Source organism: Nothobranchius furzeri, chromosome 11 (assembly GCF_043380555.1).
Source record: "Nothobranchius furzeri strain GRZ-AD chromosome 11, NfurGRZ-RIMD1, whole genome shotgun sequence".
NCBI classification, from domain to species: domain Eukaryota; kingdom Metazoa; phylum Chordata; class Actinopteri; order Cyprinodontiformes; family Nothobranchiidae; genus Nothobranchius; species Nothobranchius furzeri.
In genome coordinates, this window is record NC_091751.1 from 56,302,232 (window position 1) to 56,315,705 (window position 13,474).

Below are 13,474 nucleotides of genomic sequence, written 5' to 3' on the forward strand. Positions count from 1 at the left end.
CAACTCTGAGGTAGGGCTGGGCGATATGACGATTTTAGACCGTTTTACGATCTACACATCTGATGGTCTGTCATTTTTGAGAGACCTTTTTATCACGATTCACAGCTCTGCTGTTGAAATTCTGCCTCTGAATGAAAATGGAACTTACCCCAGGCGAATGACACACCTTTGTTTGACCCTTAACCAATCAGAGTGAGTCATAGTAATATATTAGTGCCCCGCTTGTTTTCACCTGTGTGTGAACAAACATGGCTTCGGCCGCGGCTGAGAGCGACAACGAGGTTTTCGTTCCGAAGAGGAACGCCTCGTCCATTATATGGAACTGGTTTGGTTTTTCACCAGATGTCAAAGAGCAGCGAAACGTCATTTGCAAAGTTTGCAAGGAGAGTGTCAAGGCAAGTGATGGCAACACCACTAACTTGTTTAATCACTTGACAAGAAGGCATCCCAAACAATACAATGAGAGCCAGCTGGCAGCTAAAGCTAAAAAGCCTGTGGCTGCAGCGGCAGCGGCTAGTGCTTCTTCCAGGCAGCATACGCTAACAGAAACACTCACAAAACTCACTCCTTATGACAGAGACAGCAGACGATGGAACAGCGTGACAGATGCAGTGACGTACCACTTGGTTAAAGATTTGTGTCCCGTGCGAACAGTAGGAGTGGGATTTTAGAACATGATAAAAACATTGGATCCGCGCTACGAGTTTTCCAGCCGCAAGTATTTTTCGAACACCGTCATTCCACGCATGTACGCTGAATGCAAAGTGAGAGCTGCAGAAAATATTCAGAATGCGCAGTTATTTGCTACCACAAGCGATCTCTGGTCCAGCCGCACATCAGAGCCGTATTTGAGCTTAACTATCCACTACATAAGCAACTGGGAGCTACATAGTATTTTGAACAAGTTAATGTTTGCACAATACGTTTGCAATTGACATGTTTGCACTTTAGATATGTTTACGATTTTAATTTATGTTAAGTTACTTGAAAAACGAGAAAAACTGATTTTGTAATTGTTTCTCTCAGGGCTTTTATCATCTCTGGTGTGAGTTTAAAATATAAGTGTGTTAGCACTGTGTTGATTATCCCTAATATGAATAAATGTTTATTTATTCAATGTTTCTCTTCTTTAATACACAATTGAAGTTATGCTATTCATGGATAAAAAATGATAAAATGTGATAAAATTGAAATTGTGATAAAATATTGGAAAAATCGTGATATTCCATTTTTGCCATATCGCCCCGCCCTACCTTGGAGTATGAAGAAGATTTGTCATGTACATTTACAAAATGAAATCTATCAGACAGGTAGGATTTAAACCAGCCTAGCACTGTTCCTTTGATCCCTACAACATGTTCAAACCTTTCTAAAAGAACATTGTATTCAACTGTGTCAAAGGCAGCACTCAGATCTAACAAGACTAGAACAGACACGAGATTCTCATCTGAGGCCATGAGAATATCATTTGTAACTCTCACTAATGCAGTTTCAGTGCTGTGATACTCTCTAAAACCAGACTGAAAGTCCTCAAACAGACCATTAGGGTTTAAATGCTCACATACTTGGATGGCCACTATTTTCTCAAGGACTTTGGATAAAAATGGAAGGTTAGATATTGGCCTATAATTCATTTGGTCATCTGGATCCAGAGAAAGTTTCTTAAATAAAGGTTTGATTACAGCAACCTTAAAATCCTGTGTTACGTACCCATTTACTAAGGATAGATTGATTATATCTAGAATGGGGGCAGTAACCAAAGGAAATGCATCTTTAAATAATTTGGTTGGAATTGGATCTAAAATGCAAGCTGAAGGTTTAGATTAAGCTAATAATTTTTGATAACTCTGAAAGCTCAACTGGATCAAAACGGTTCAAACACAGATGAGGTTCTACAGTTGCCTCTGATGCTGCATCACTTACTGAGGAAGAAGAAATCGCATTAGGAAGGATGCTAATGATTTTGTTTCTAATAGAATTAATTTTACTCGTGAAAAATCCCAGTCGTTGCTGCTGAGGGCTAAGGGAATAGATGGTTCAGAGCTATGATGCTGTGTAAATTTGGCAACTGTACTAAAATTTAGGATTATTCATATTTTCCTCAATGCCATAAGTCAGCACAATGTCTAGTGTATGATGGCAGGAGTGGGTGGAGCAATGTATTCTTTGGGTAAAACCAATTGAGTCTAAGGCCTAGTCCACACGTAGCCGTTTTTTTTTAAACGAATATCCGCCCCTCCAAAAACTTGCATCCACACCACCTCGTTTAAAAAAAACTCTGTCCACCCGGATAAATACGTTGTTATGGACATGCCAGACCTGTAGGCGGCAGTACTTCCCCCGTTCTTAACCTCGTTCTTCGTCTGTGGTCTTCCGCAAGGAGCAGTAATTCCGCTTGCAAAAACAAACAAGCAAAAAGCGCTTGGACAATTGATAAAGCGAGCGCAGCTCTGAGGGCATCCATGCTGTCGGCTAGTGTAAACACAGGTCGCACACATGATGTCAGCATTTTTTTTGTCGCGGAAAGTGACGTTGCGGACCTAAAAACTCCGGTTTTGTCTGTCCACACGCAGACACCCAAAACGGAGAAAACGCAGAGCTTCACTTTGGCTGGAGTTTTTAAAAAGATCCGTTTTTGTGTGCAAAAACTCCGTTTTCGTGTGGATGACAGGCCAAAACGTAGAAAAATATCTATGTTTTGGCAGATCCCCAGCTACGTGTGGACAGGGCCTTAGATATTACTAAAGTCTACATTGAGGCTATCATTTTCAATGTCCACATGAATGTTAAAATCCCCCTCTACTATGACCTTATCATTATTTAGCACCAAATCAGATAAAACATCTGAGATCTGATCCAAAAACTCAGAGTAAGGGTCTGATGGTCGATACAAAACTACAAACGAGAGTGGTTTTACAGTTTTGCAGTCTGGATTAGGAAAACTAAGAATAAGATGTTCAAAAGAACTAACTATTAATTGGTAAGGGATTGATTAAGAGGTCTGATTGAAGAATGGTTGCTACTCCTCCTCCTCGCCCTGCACTTTGAGCAATATGATGATTTAAATAATTAGAAGGAGTCGACTCATTTAAACTAACATAGTCCTCTTGCTGCAGCCAGGATTCTGTGAGAGAGAGCAAAGAAATCACATTTACAAATCAAGCCATTAACTAACAAAATCTTAGAAAAAATAGACCTAATGTTCAATAACCCACATTTAATTTTTCTAGTTTTCTGCTCAGTTGAATTTGTTAATAGAAGAACAGTAACTTTAACTCTTTGTATTCTTTAGATGCTGTACCAGAGGAACTGGCTGAGCCCTTCTACAGGGACCAGTACAAGCAGGAACACCTGAAGCCTCCAGTGGCCTGCCTCCTTCAGTCTGCAGAGCTGTACTGCCGCGCGGGAAGCTTGATCCTCCGCAGTGATGCTGTCAAACCTTTACTGGGACACAACGCTGTCATTCAGGCATTGGCTCAGAAAGGCCTCTACGTCACTGACCAAGACAGGCTGGTGACAGAGAGAGATCTGACCAGTACACCCATACACATGGTGAGTAGAAATGTGTGCAACACAGTGGAATTTGTTGTTGTTATGGCGATTTATAAATGTCCGTGTGTTTTTTCCTCAGTTTTTTTTTCTTTCTATACTGAATATGTGTAAATTCCCATTTACAATGAATGTTTAACGGTAACCATAGAAACATGCATGATATGTGAAAGCTTGATATGTGAAAGCTTGATTTAGATCTGACTGTAATTTACCACATAGTGGTGTATAAACAAGAAATCTGGGTGGGGGTGGGGGGCGGGGGGGGGGGGGGGGCTTCCCAGAAAAGAAGAAATGTAAAGGATATGCTGTGGAAAAGCACTAATTCTGAATTTGAGAGCAAATGCTGATTTCTTGAACATCTCCGGCATGCCAGTAATATAAGTCTACATATTTAAATCTGTTGTTCAAACGTGAAGCCTAAAAATGTCCTCTTCCAGAGCCACAATCTTGTCTTGGAGCAGTAGTGCAGCAGTTTATGACGCTGAAAGTTGCACCTACTCCTCCACTCAAAATCATGTTTTTATGACCAATTAAAACTAAATCTTTTAGAAATGTGAACATATGAATATGCAACAAGAACAATGCAAATCAACAAGAACCAACTTAAGGAAAAAATACTTTCCGTTTTATTTTTTGTTTCTGTTTAAATTAAATGGAGAGGGAAGGGAAAATTAAGGGAAATTGATACTGTAACCAGCCACTAGGGGGGCCCATTGGTTCCTTGTGGCCTCTGTTTCTGGGTTAGGTAGTTACGTATAGTTTACTTTTTGTGTGTTGGTGGCTGAGACTGATTTAGAAATGTAATTAATGGAATACTTACATTTTCTTGTAAGTTCCTTTTGACTTGAAATTCTTGTTTCTTGAAGTTAAAGAAAACCTAGAATGTAAACCATAATTTCCTTGTTGAATAATAACAGCTTGGGTGGTCAAAAGTAGCATGCCATAAAGTCAAAGCCGTGTGTGACCTACTTTTTATGTAAATTAGAAAGGAAAACGCGCGAGAAAAACTGCTTTCTGAGCGCTTCCTTGAAACCACTCCTTTATACAGCTACATGTTCCAACACACTTCAGTGTCAGCATTACTGGTCGCAGCAATGCTACCGCAGTGCCACGCTAAGCCGGGCCTCTGTTAGCACCAGCTTGCTGTTAGCTTCATCTAGCAACAGCCTTGTTCAAAGAGAAAAAAACAAGCACTCACCACTCAGGTTTCAGAGTATACTGGTAAAATCCAGACTATAGAGCTCCGGGAGTTGACGTCACTTCTCCCGGCATGCAACAGTTCAAATCGAAACGGCGCCATATTGGCAGGCAGAAGCCCGCAGCTGGGCTATTTGTTATTGTCAGGAAACTCTATCAAATGGGAAATATGGTAGATTTCTGTTGTGCCCCAGGATGCAGAACAGACACGGACGACATAAAGAATGAGCCATCTACAGGATTCCCCAAGATCCGGAGTGCCGCAAACATTGGATCATTGTAATAAAACCCACTAGTGACCGGGCTAAAATGAAACTGTGGGATCCCAAGAGTAAAGGTTTTCGCTTATGCAGTGACCACTTCATACTGTATCAGGTACTTAAACCAACGTTTCCTCAACTGTGTATGGTATTTATTTTAAATGCTTTTATTACGATTCTTAGTGGGCTTCCTAAACTTATTTTGGCGTGGCTTTTTCTGTCTTATTACTCATAGCAACAAGTAAACATCACGTAAAACGTTGCCTCGTGAGTTCTGCGTGCTGCCATTTAGGTGTCTTATGATCACAGCAATTAACCGGCTAAGCTGTATTTCATTTTTAAGCAATGGTTGATCAATTGTCAGATCAAAAGCACTTTGGATTGCTATTATCTGTCTCACCGAGTCAGATCTCAGACAGATCCTGAGACATTCCTGCCTGACATATTTATTTTATTCACGGAAAAAAAATCAAACTAGTGATTTCTCTTGGCGTTCAGTTTATACATTCAAACAGCACAGCACTCTATTTAAACTACTTACATGTAAATCTGTTATTTGTCCATCCATCCATTTTCATCCGCTTATCCGGAGTCGGGTCGCGGGGCAGTAACCTAAAGCCTGATTTATGCTTCTCCGTCTGCATCAGTGTGGAGACACGCAACGCCATTATCCGTCCTTGCGTAGGGCACGCAAGTACGTACGGAGTCGAGGCCACTTTTTTAAACATCCGTCGAACGAGACGGATTACGCAAGCTTGTGATTGGTCAGGACGCCGCTGTTGTTTACAGCGCCGCCATTGCAAAGAGAGCCGAGGATAACTAGCGGCAGACACGGAGAAGCTTGAAGAATATCTCGCGAAAAAACTCTAAAAATATGAACGTTTCATTCTCCCGTGACTGGAGGAGTGAAAAGATGCGCAGCAAGCATTTTATTTGTGGACGGAAATGACAGGAAACGTGGGTTTAGAGGTGGGGAGCGCACGAAGTGGAGGAGAATGAGAGACAAATATGTCCGTGTTAAAAGTCTCTTATGTACAAAAAACACAATATAAACACACTATCTTGGACCGATACATGACAGGATACCACAGAACAGCGCTACGCCCTCTGTGGTCCTGCCGGGCAATTGCTTTGCAACACTCTCCAGGAGACGGAGAAGTATGAGAGCAAAACGCTTCCGTCAATCCGTGCGTGTCTGTCCCTTGCGGAGCTGACGGAGAAGCATAAACCAGGCTTCAGTCGAGAGGCCCAGACTTCCCTCTACCCAGCCACTTGGGCCAGCTCCTCCGGGGGAATCCCAAGGCGTTCCCTGGCCAGGTCCGGTAAGAAGTTCCCTCCGACAGCTTCTGGTGTTTTTAAAAAGTGTCCCAGGGGCACAGTAAGGGTCGGAGATGTTTAGTCTATTTAATTTCTGACTATATAAAACGATTTCTTCAGTTTTAAAGTGTGAAGTAAACTCCGACGAAGTAAAATCCAAGCCGATCCCCTTAATTTTGTTTACCTTTGTTGCCTGCCAACATGGCTTCTACTCTCTGAGAGTCACGTGACGTCTGGAGCTCTATAAGTGAATGTCTGATAGCTCCACAGTTTGTAGTCTGGTACTTTTCTTCAGTGTTGGTCTGCAAGCCTTCTACAACCCTTATACAAGCAGCCTGTCTTTGCCACACACTCATTCTTGACTCACTGCTGCAGTGGGGACATATTTATTTTCAGAAATTTATTGAACAAACGAACAGGAAAGAAAATCACAAAATATATAAAAAATTTAACACGGAACATGTGCAGGAGTGCTAACCTATCAAATTATTTATATGTAGTGCAAATATTGTTTTCAATGGTATATAAGGCTTGAGTGGGGACTTCCTGAGAAACCCTGACTGTAGTTTAGTTTCTGTTTTCACTTGTCTCTCTTCAAAAAACCCCAACACACACACACACACACACACACACACACACACACACACACACGCGCACGCACACGCACACGCACACACACACACACACACAGGTGAAGTGGGTGGGGAAACTGGGTCTTTTATAATGAGCCTTACTATGCATGTTGTAGTTGGCCATTTCTTAGGGCTCCTGGGACATTTTAAGCTCAAAACAAAATGTTACGTGCTTTATAGAGGCTCGAAGATCAGCATTAGATTACTGACTGACTGCAGTCTAGGTCCCCTTTAAAACCTCCATTTTTATTTGTTAAATCTTGCTGTTGCAAAGTCTGTGGACTGTATGTCTGTAAGGTTAGAGACCTTTAACCCAGATCCATCCAACATTGATCACTATTCACAACACTTTGATGTACTTTGTAATCAGGTCCTGGACGTGGTTGCCCCTCTCAAGCTTTGCAAGTCTAGGCCTAGGAGGGAGCCTTGGCTCTCTGATGTCACACGGGCTTGTAGGCGGGCGTGTAGATCCTCTGAGAGAAAGTGGAAAAAGGATGGCCTACAGGTAAATGGCCTGTATTTTGATATAGCGCCTTCTAGAGTCCTGGAACCCCCCAAGGCACTTTACAACACAACCAGTCATTCACCCATTCACACACACATTCACACGCTGGTGGTGATGAGCTACGATGTAGCCACAGCTGCCCTGGGACTCACTGACAGAGGTGAGGCTGCCGAGCACTGGCGCCACTGATCCCTCCGACCACCACTAGCAGGCAACGTGGGTTAAGTGTCTTGCCCAAGGACACAACGACGGCGACAGACTGAGCGGGGCTCGAACCTGCAACCTTCCGATTACGGGGCGAGCACTTAACTCCTGTGCCACCACTGCCCACAGGTCTCGTGTGAGTTGTTCAGAGCATCTCTGGTTGCTTATCAGGATGCAGTGAGGGTTGCTAGAACTGCCTATTTTGCAGACATCATCGAAACAAACTCTAAGAATCCCAAGATTCTCTACAAAACACTGAACTCTGTTCTGGTGTATCAGGAGCCTAGCTTCATGTCTCCAACAGCTGCTGGAAACTCTCAACATTTCCACAAATTCTTTGTTCATAAAGTATCAGGCATTAGAGCAGCTATTTCTGGTAACTCTGTTGACCCTGTTCCAGTTCCTCCATCACCACCCACCCTGAGCTCCCTCAATACTGTTTCTTATTCTGAGCTGAGTAAGCTTGTTGCGAGGCAGAAGCCATCTGGCCCTCCACTTGAGGTTCTGCGCCTCGTCTCTGGAAGGCTGCCTTTCCGTGTCTTGGCCCATCACTTGGTCAGATTATTAATGGGAGCCTCAGCACAGGTGTGGTCCCAGCTGCTTTGAAAGCAGCAGTTGTTCGGCCGACCCTGAAGAAACCTGGTGCTGATGTCTCTGTGATCGAAAATTACAGGCCTATCTCTACCCTGCCTTTTACATCAAAACCGCTTGAGAAAGTCGTTTATCAGCAGCTGGTCTCACATTTAGCTGACTCTGATCTGTTTGAGGTTTTCCAATCAGGGTTCAGGTCTGGCCATAGTACAGAGTCGGCTCTACTGAGGGTCCTAAATGATATCTGTCTATCACTAGATCAGGGTACATCCGTGGTGCTTCTGTTGTTAGATCTGATGGCAGGTTTTGACAGGGGACCGGGCTTTCTCAGTCCTACCACCGTCACTCTGGAACCAGTTGCCAGCCTCAGTTAGGCTGTCCCCATCTCAGCCAGTCTTTAAGAGTTGCCTAAAAACCCACCTCCTCCGCTTGGCGTTCCCTGAACAGGTTTGAATTTGGCCCTCTTTGATGTTGATTTTATTTCCCTGTTTTCATTGATCACTTTATCCCTTGTTTTACCCATTTGTCTTCTACTTTAATGTTTTACCTTTTTTGCACTATATGAATTGCTTTTATTTTCGATTTATTCATCATGTTTCACATTTCTCATGTACCATGTTCAGCGCCTTGGGCTTCCCGACAGGAAGGCGCTTTATAAATAAGCTTTGATTATTTGATTGATATACTAAAATACATTAGCACAGTTCATTGACGGTTCCATGACCCAAAAGGTCAGACTTTTGAGCCTCAGAACAGTTGAAGCTCATGTGACTGGACAGTTATTTGGCATATTTCTGTATTTTCATGCAAAAAACAGAGAAAGATGAACCCAGGAGACATGTTGTACTTTGCTCTTGATAAATTACATAAATCATGTTGGCAAACAACTTTAAGCTCTAGTGTGTCACTGTCTGCTTACCAGTGTGTTCATTTCCTGGGGATGGATGATGTGCCGTTTATATTATGTTTGTGTGTATTTACTGTACTTAGCTGTGCATACCTGCAGGTATGTCCTCCTGAGAGCAAAACAAGCTCTAATAACAAGTAAACCCATTACTCACCGTCACGGTTCTGTATCATCACACACAGAACAGGCAAACATGGCTCAGCACAAGCCACAGAGAAGCTTTTTTTTGTTTGTTTGGTGTAGGAGCGTGACGTTAAAATTTCAGTATGAATAAAATCTTATTGGTGAAACTAATGATTTGATTTATGTTTTTTTAGATTTAAAGACTTCATATACCTAAATGTATGCTGTCAAGCACAAACAGGTGTTTTCTGTTCATTACATGGTTCCCTTTTGTGTTCGCATTTTCTCCTTTTGGTGGATGTTAGAAAATAGCAGAAATAATTCATTTGTGTTGTTTAACTCATGAAATGAGTAAGTATGAAGCAGATGCTCTGATGCATGCAGATGGCAGGAGACAGGGCACTTCTGCTGACACCTAAAGGTGTCTGCATTGCAGTGAACTATTTTCTCTGCCATCGGTTTAGCTCATCTCTGGTGTCTCTTTCTCTTTGTTACCTTTTTTCTTTGTTGTTCTTTATTTCACCATCAGAGGACTTTCACTTGTTTGCAGATACGCAAATATGGACCCATTTTTTCTCCTTTATGTTTATCCATTGAATGTCTTTCATTGTTTCTTCCTTTCCTTTCATTTCTTAAATCATTTCATGAGTGTCGTATTGTTATTGACTATTGATTTGTCCTTTCACACCTGTAAAAGTGCATGTGACGTCCCATTCCTGTTTTCTGTGCATTTTCAAGTGGCATAGCTACAGTTTTAGTGTTAAAAATTGACCCTTAAACTCATTCATCTTCGTATGTATCCTCCTGGTTATCGAGTCGTCTGTGGTTCTCTAAAGCAGATCAATTGTGTCTTTTTGTGGACTCAGCACGTTAACCTCGGTGACACTGTAGCTGAGGCTTTTCTTTATGGATTGTGGAATTTCTGCAGAGAAAATGATGACCTCATGGTTTCCAAACATCGTTCTACATAGGAATAACTCATAGCAGGGAGGAGGAGTGTTGCAGGATGACAGAGGGTGAATGAGAGGAAAAGGAGGGGATTGGAGGGGGGATGGAGTTTAGGAGCTGCCATTTGGGTGCAATCCAGGAGGAAGTAGAGCAAAAGATAAGAGGAAAGGGTGTAGAAAGTAGAAAACTAATTTAAAGGGAAGACAGACACGAGCTGTGAAAAGGTGGAAGGAAAGATGTTTTTGGTGAGGGCATGCATTTATGAGGAAAACCAGTGGAAAAGGCTATGTTAATGACCATCTGGAAAAAGGGGGGGTTAAGGAAGAGAAAAGGGAATAAGAACGGAGGAGGAGGAGGCATGTGGAGCTCACAGGGAGAAGGGAGGGTTGTAGAAAAGGAGAGGAGGAAGATGTGATGTGCACTACTGCAGCATTGTGGAGGGTGGGGTCTCATAGGCTCGTCTGCTGCACACATGACACCCCTCACTACTCCTCAATCACACACACACACACACACACACACACACACACACACACACACACACACACACACACACACACACACACACACAGTTTAATGTGGAATGACATCTACAAGACACACAAAACAGTCAAAGAGAATCAGACAGGAGATTTGGAAAGAACAGACAAATCTTGTGCGTACTGCAGGAGGCCTGACAGCTATTTAGAAGTGTGTTTCTGTGTGTGTGTGTGTGTGTGTGTGTGTGTGTGTGTGTGTGTGTGTGTGTGTGTGTGTGTGTGTGTGTGTGTGTGTGTGTGTGTGTGTGTGTGTGTGTGTGTGTGTGTGTGTGTGTGTGTGTGTGTGTGTGTGTGTGTGTGTGTGTGTGTGTGTGTGTGTGTGTGTGTGTGTGTGTGTGTGTGTGTGTGAAAGGGAAACATTTTTGATCTTGAAGAATTGCAGAGCGACTCCCCCTGTTCTCACGCCAATAAACATGATGTTTGGCACAGTAAAAACACTCATTGTGTTTGTGTAGAAATATATTTGTTCAGCTGTGTCTTTCCCTCCCATGGATGCCTTTTGAAGGGCACACACACACACACACACACACACACACACACACTTGCAGAGCCCTACAGCAGCAGCAGAGGACAAATACTGACACTTCTTTTAGAGGTGTGCATGAGTCTGCTGCAGCTTTGGACCGCTGTATGTGACCTGCGTCTGCCATCTGCACAGCCTTATAAGGCGTGTCTGTCACTATAAGAGCTTTAGACTCACACACACACACACACACACACACACACACACACACACACACACACACACACACACACTCCAGAGGTCTTTGTAGAGACATAACAGGCGGCACATGGCTTTTAAATTTATACTGCAGAGTCAACACTGGTTTCTTGTCCTTCTGACAGTGGAGAAAGGAATAAGCAGTAGCTAGCTCCCTTGAGTAATTTTCTACTTTCTCTCGTCTCGTGCACTCTCATTAATTCAGCATTCTGAACTTAAACAAGCACATGCATGTAAGTTCTGGATAGGAGTCACCATTTAAAAAAGTGGAGCAGTTGAACACAAACTTTAAGTGGGCTAACGAGTTTTAGATCAGTCATCAAGAGTGTAAGAAAACCGTTGGAGTCTGCTGAGTTGTATTCCGCCGGGGTGTAACTCAGTGGAATTGACATAAATCTGTTTGGTTGATTGAAGATGGAACAACGTTGTGTTAAAATATTGTATTTTAAATGTATTTATATTTTTTGAGTGGGGGTCCACCTTTTTTATGTGTCTTTTTTATGTTCAAGAACCTAAACTAATAATTTCAGATCTGTTTAAACAGTTGATTCAGGAGGAAACCCTGATCCAAAAATGCTCTTCAAACAGAGAAGCAGTTGTTTTACTTTCTGCACCTCTGTGGTCCCTTACAAGCTCTCTAGGGCACTGTTCTGCTCCTAATTTAATTTCTGCCCTTTCGTCTTTGTAAAACATGCAATAGACAGCCCAACTTCTTGGGAAGATTCCTTTCTTCGGTACTGGACAATCAATCAGAGGCCAGTCAATCTGCAGACCTAATTTTATCAGAGTTTTGTCATTAAAGAAACATTTTAGATCATTTAATCATGTAACTGCAAAAAATAAGAGGCTTTGTATTTGTGAAAAATTCATAGACATCTGCACTTATGGCAGAGTCTGTGCTGCAGTCCCCATCCAGACGTTCTTCTACAGCTGCAGGAACGGCAGCAGAAGAAGAGTTTGCAGGACGTACGCCTTAAATACACAAATAAAATGACTATTTCAATATTTTCATGGATAGTGAGGAACAAATTGTCATCAGACTTTTATTCTGAGCCACAACGTCTCGTTTTTTGGGTGTTGTGTCATCATCCAGCAACAATGGGAAGTCAGTTTCTTCTTCTTAACTGTGAATTTGCATGATAACACTGGTAAATGAAATTAGAATTGCATCAATATTTGAACTAATCAGCATACTCCTTATATTATTATAAGCTCTAAGAGTTTCATGTGCTACAGAAGTGCCTGCACGCTAACCTCCCTGCATCGTTTCAGACCCAAAAAGATTCACTCTGTCGAGACAAACGTAAGACCTCAGCGTCAGCGTTTCTGAATCTCACATTTTGTCATGCATTATTATGTCTTAATGCTATTTAGTAGGAACCTTTTAATACTATTTAATTTACACAACAGTGTTGTTTCTGCAAAAAGTGCATAAAATCTCCTTTCATTACTTATCTAATAATTCTTTATTTTTGTCACTGTTTAATTTTCTAACTGACCTCCTTTATTTTTTTGTTGAAACATTCATCCCAAGTTACCACGAAAAATGTCTTTAAAGGTGGAATTACCCTGATGGTTTCTATTTCACTTTCTTGTGAAGGTCTCTTGGTTTTTCACACCAGAGTTCTGCACACACACACACACACACACACACACACACACACACACACACACACACACACACACACACACACACACACACACACTTCTTAGCACAAGATTCCAGAGTTTTATGCAAATGAGCTGAATGGTTGTTTAATGGAAACTTTAATTTTCTAAATCTCCACTTTCAGTTTAAGCTGCTCAGCCTGTGTTTTCTCATCTGTCTGTCAGCCAGCTGTGATCCAGATGCTCTGCAGTATTTCTGATGGAGAATGCACACAATGTGAAATATCTGGCAATATCCCGAAGCTGCCTGAACTGAAAACAACATTGTCAGACTGTTTCATAAACATATCACACTTCCTCTGTGTAAAAA

General features: G+C 42.1%; 1 protein-coding gene across 4 annotated transcripts in view; it reads left to right on the top strand.

The window, feature by feature from the left end:
• Positions 1-13,474, top strand: part of camsap2b (calmodulin regulated spectrin-associated protein family, member 2b) — a 51,518-nt gene that overhangs the window by 9,628 nt on the left and 28,416 nt on the right. For all 4 annotated transcript variants that reach the window (XM_015957101.3, XM_070541721.1, XM_070541720.1 and 1 more), the window contains exon 2: positions 3,293-3,552. In XM_015957101.3, coding sequence (XP_015812587.3) covers positions 3,293-3,552 — 260 coding nt within the window. The remainder of the gene's footprint in view (positions 1-3,292; positions 3,553-13,474) is intronic.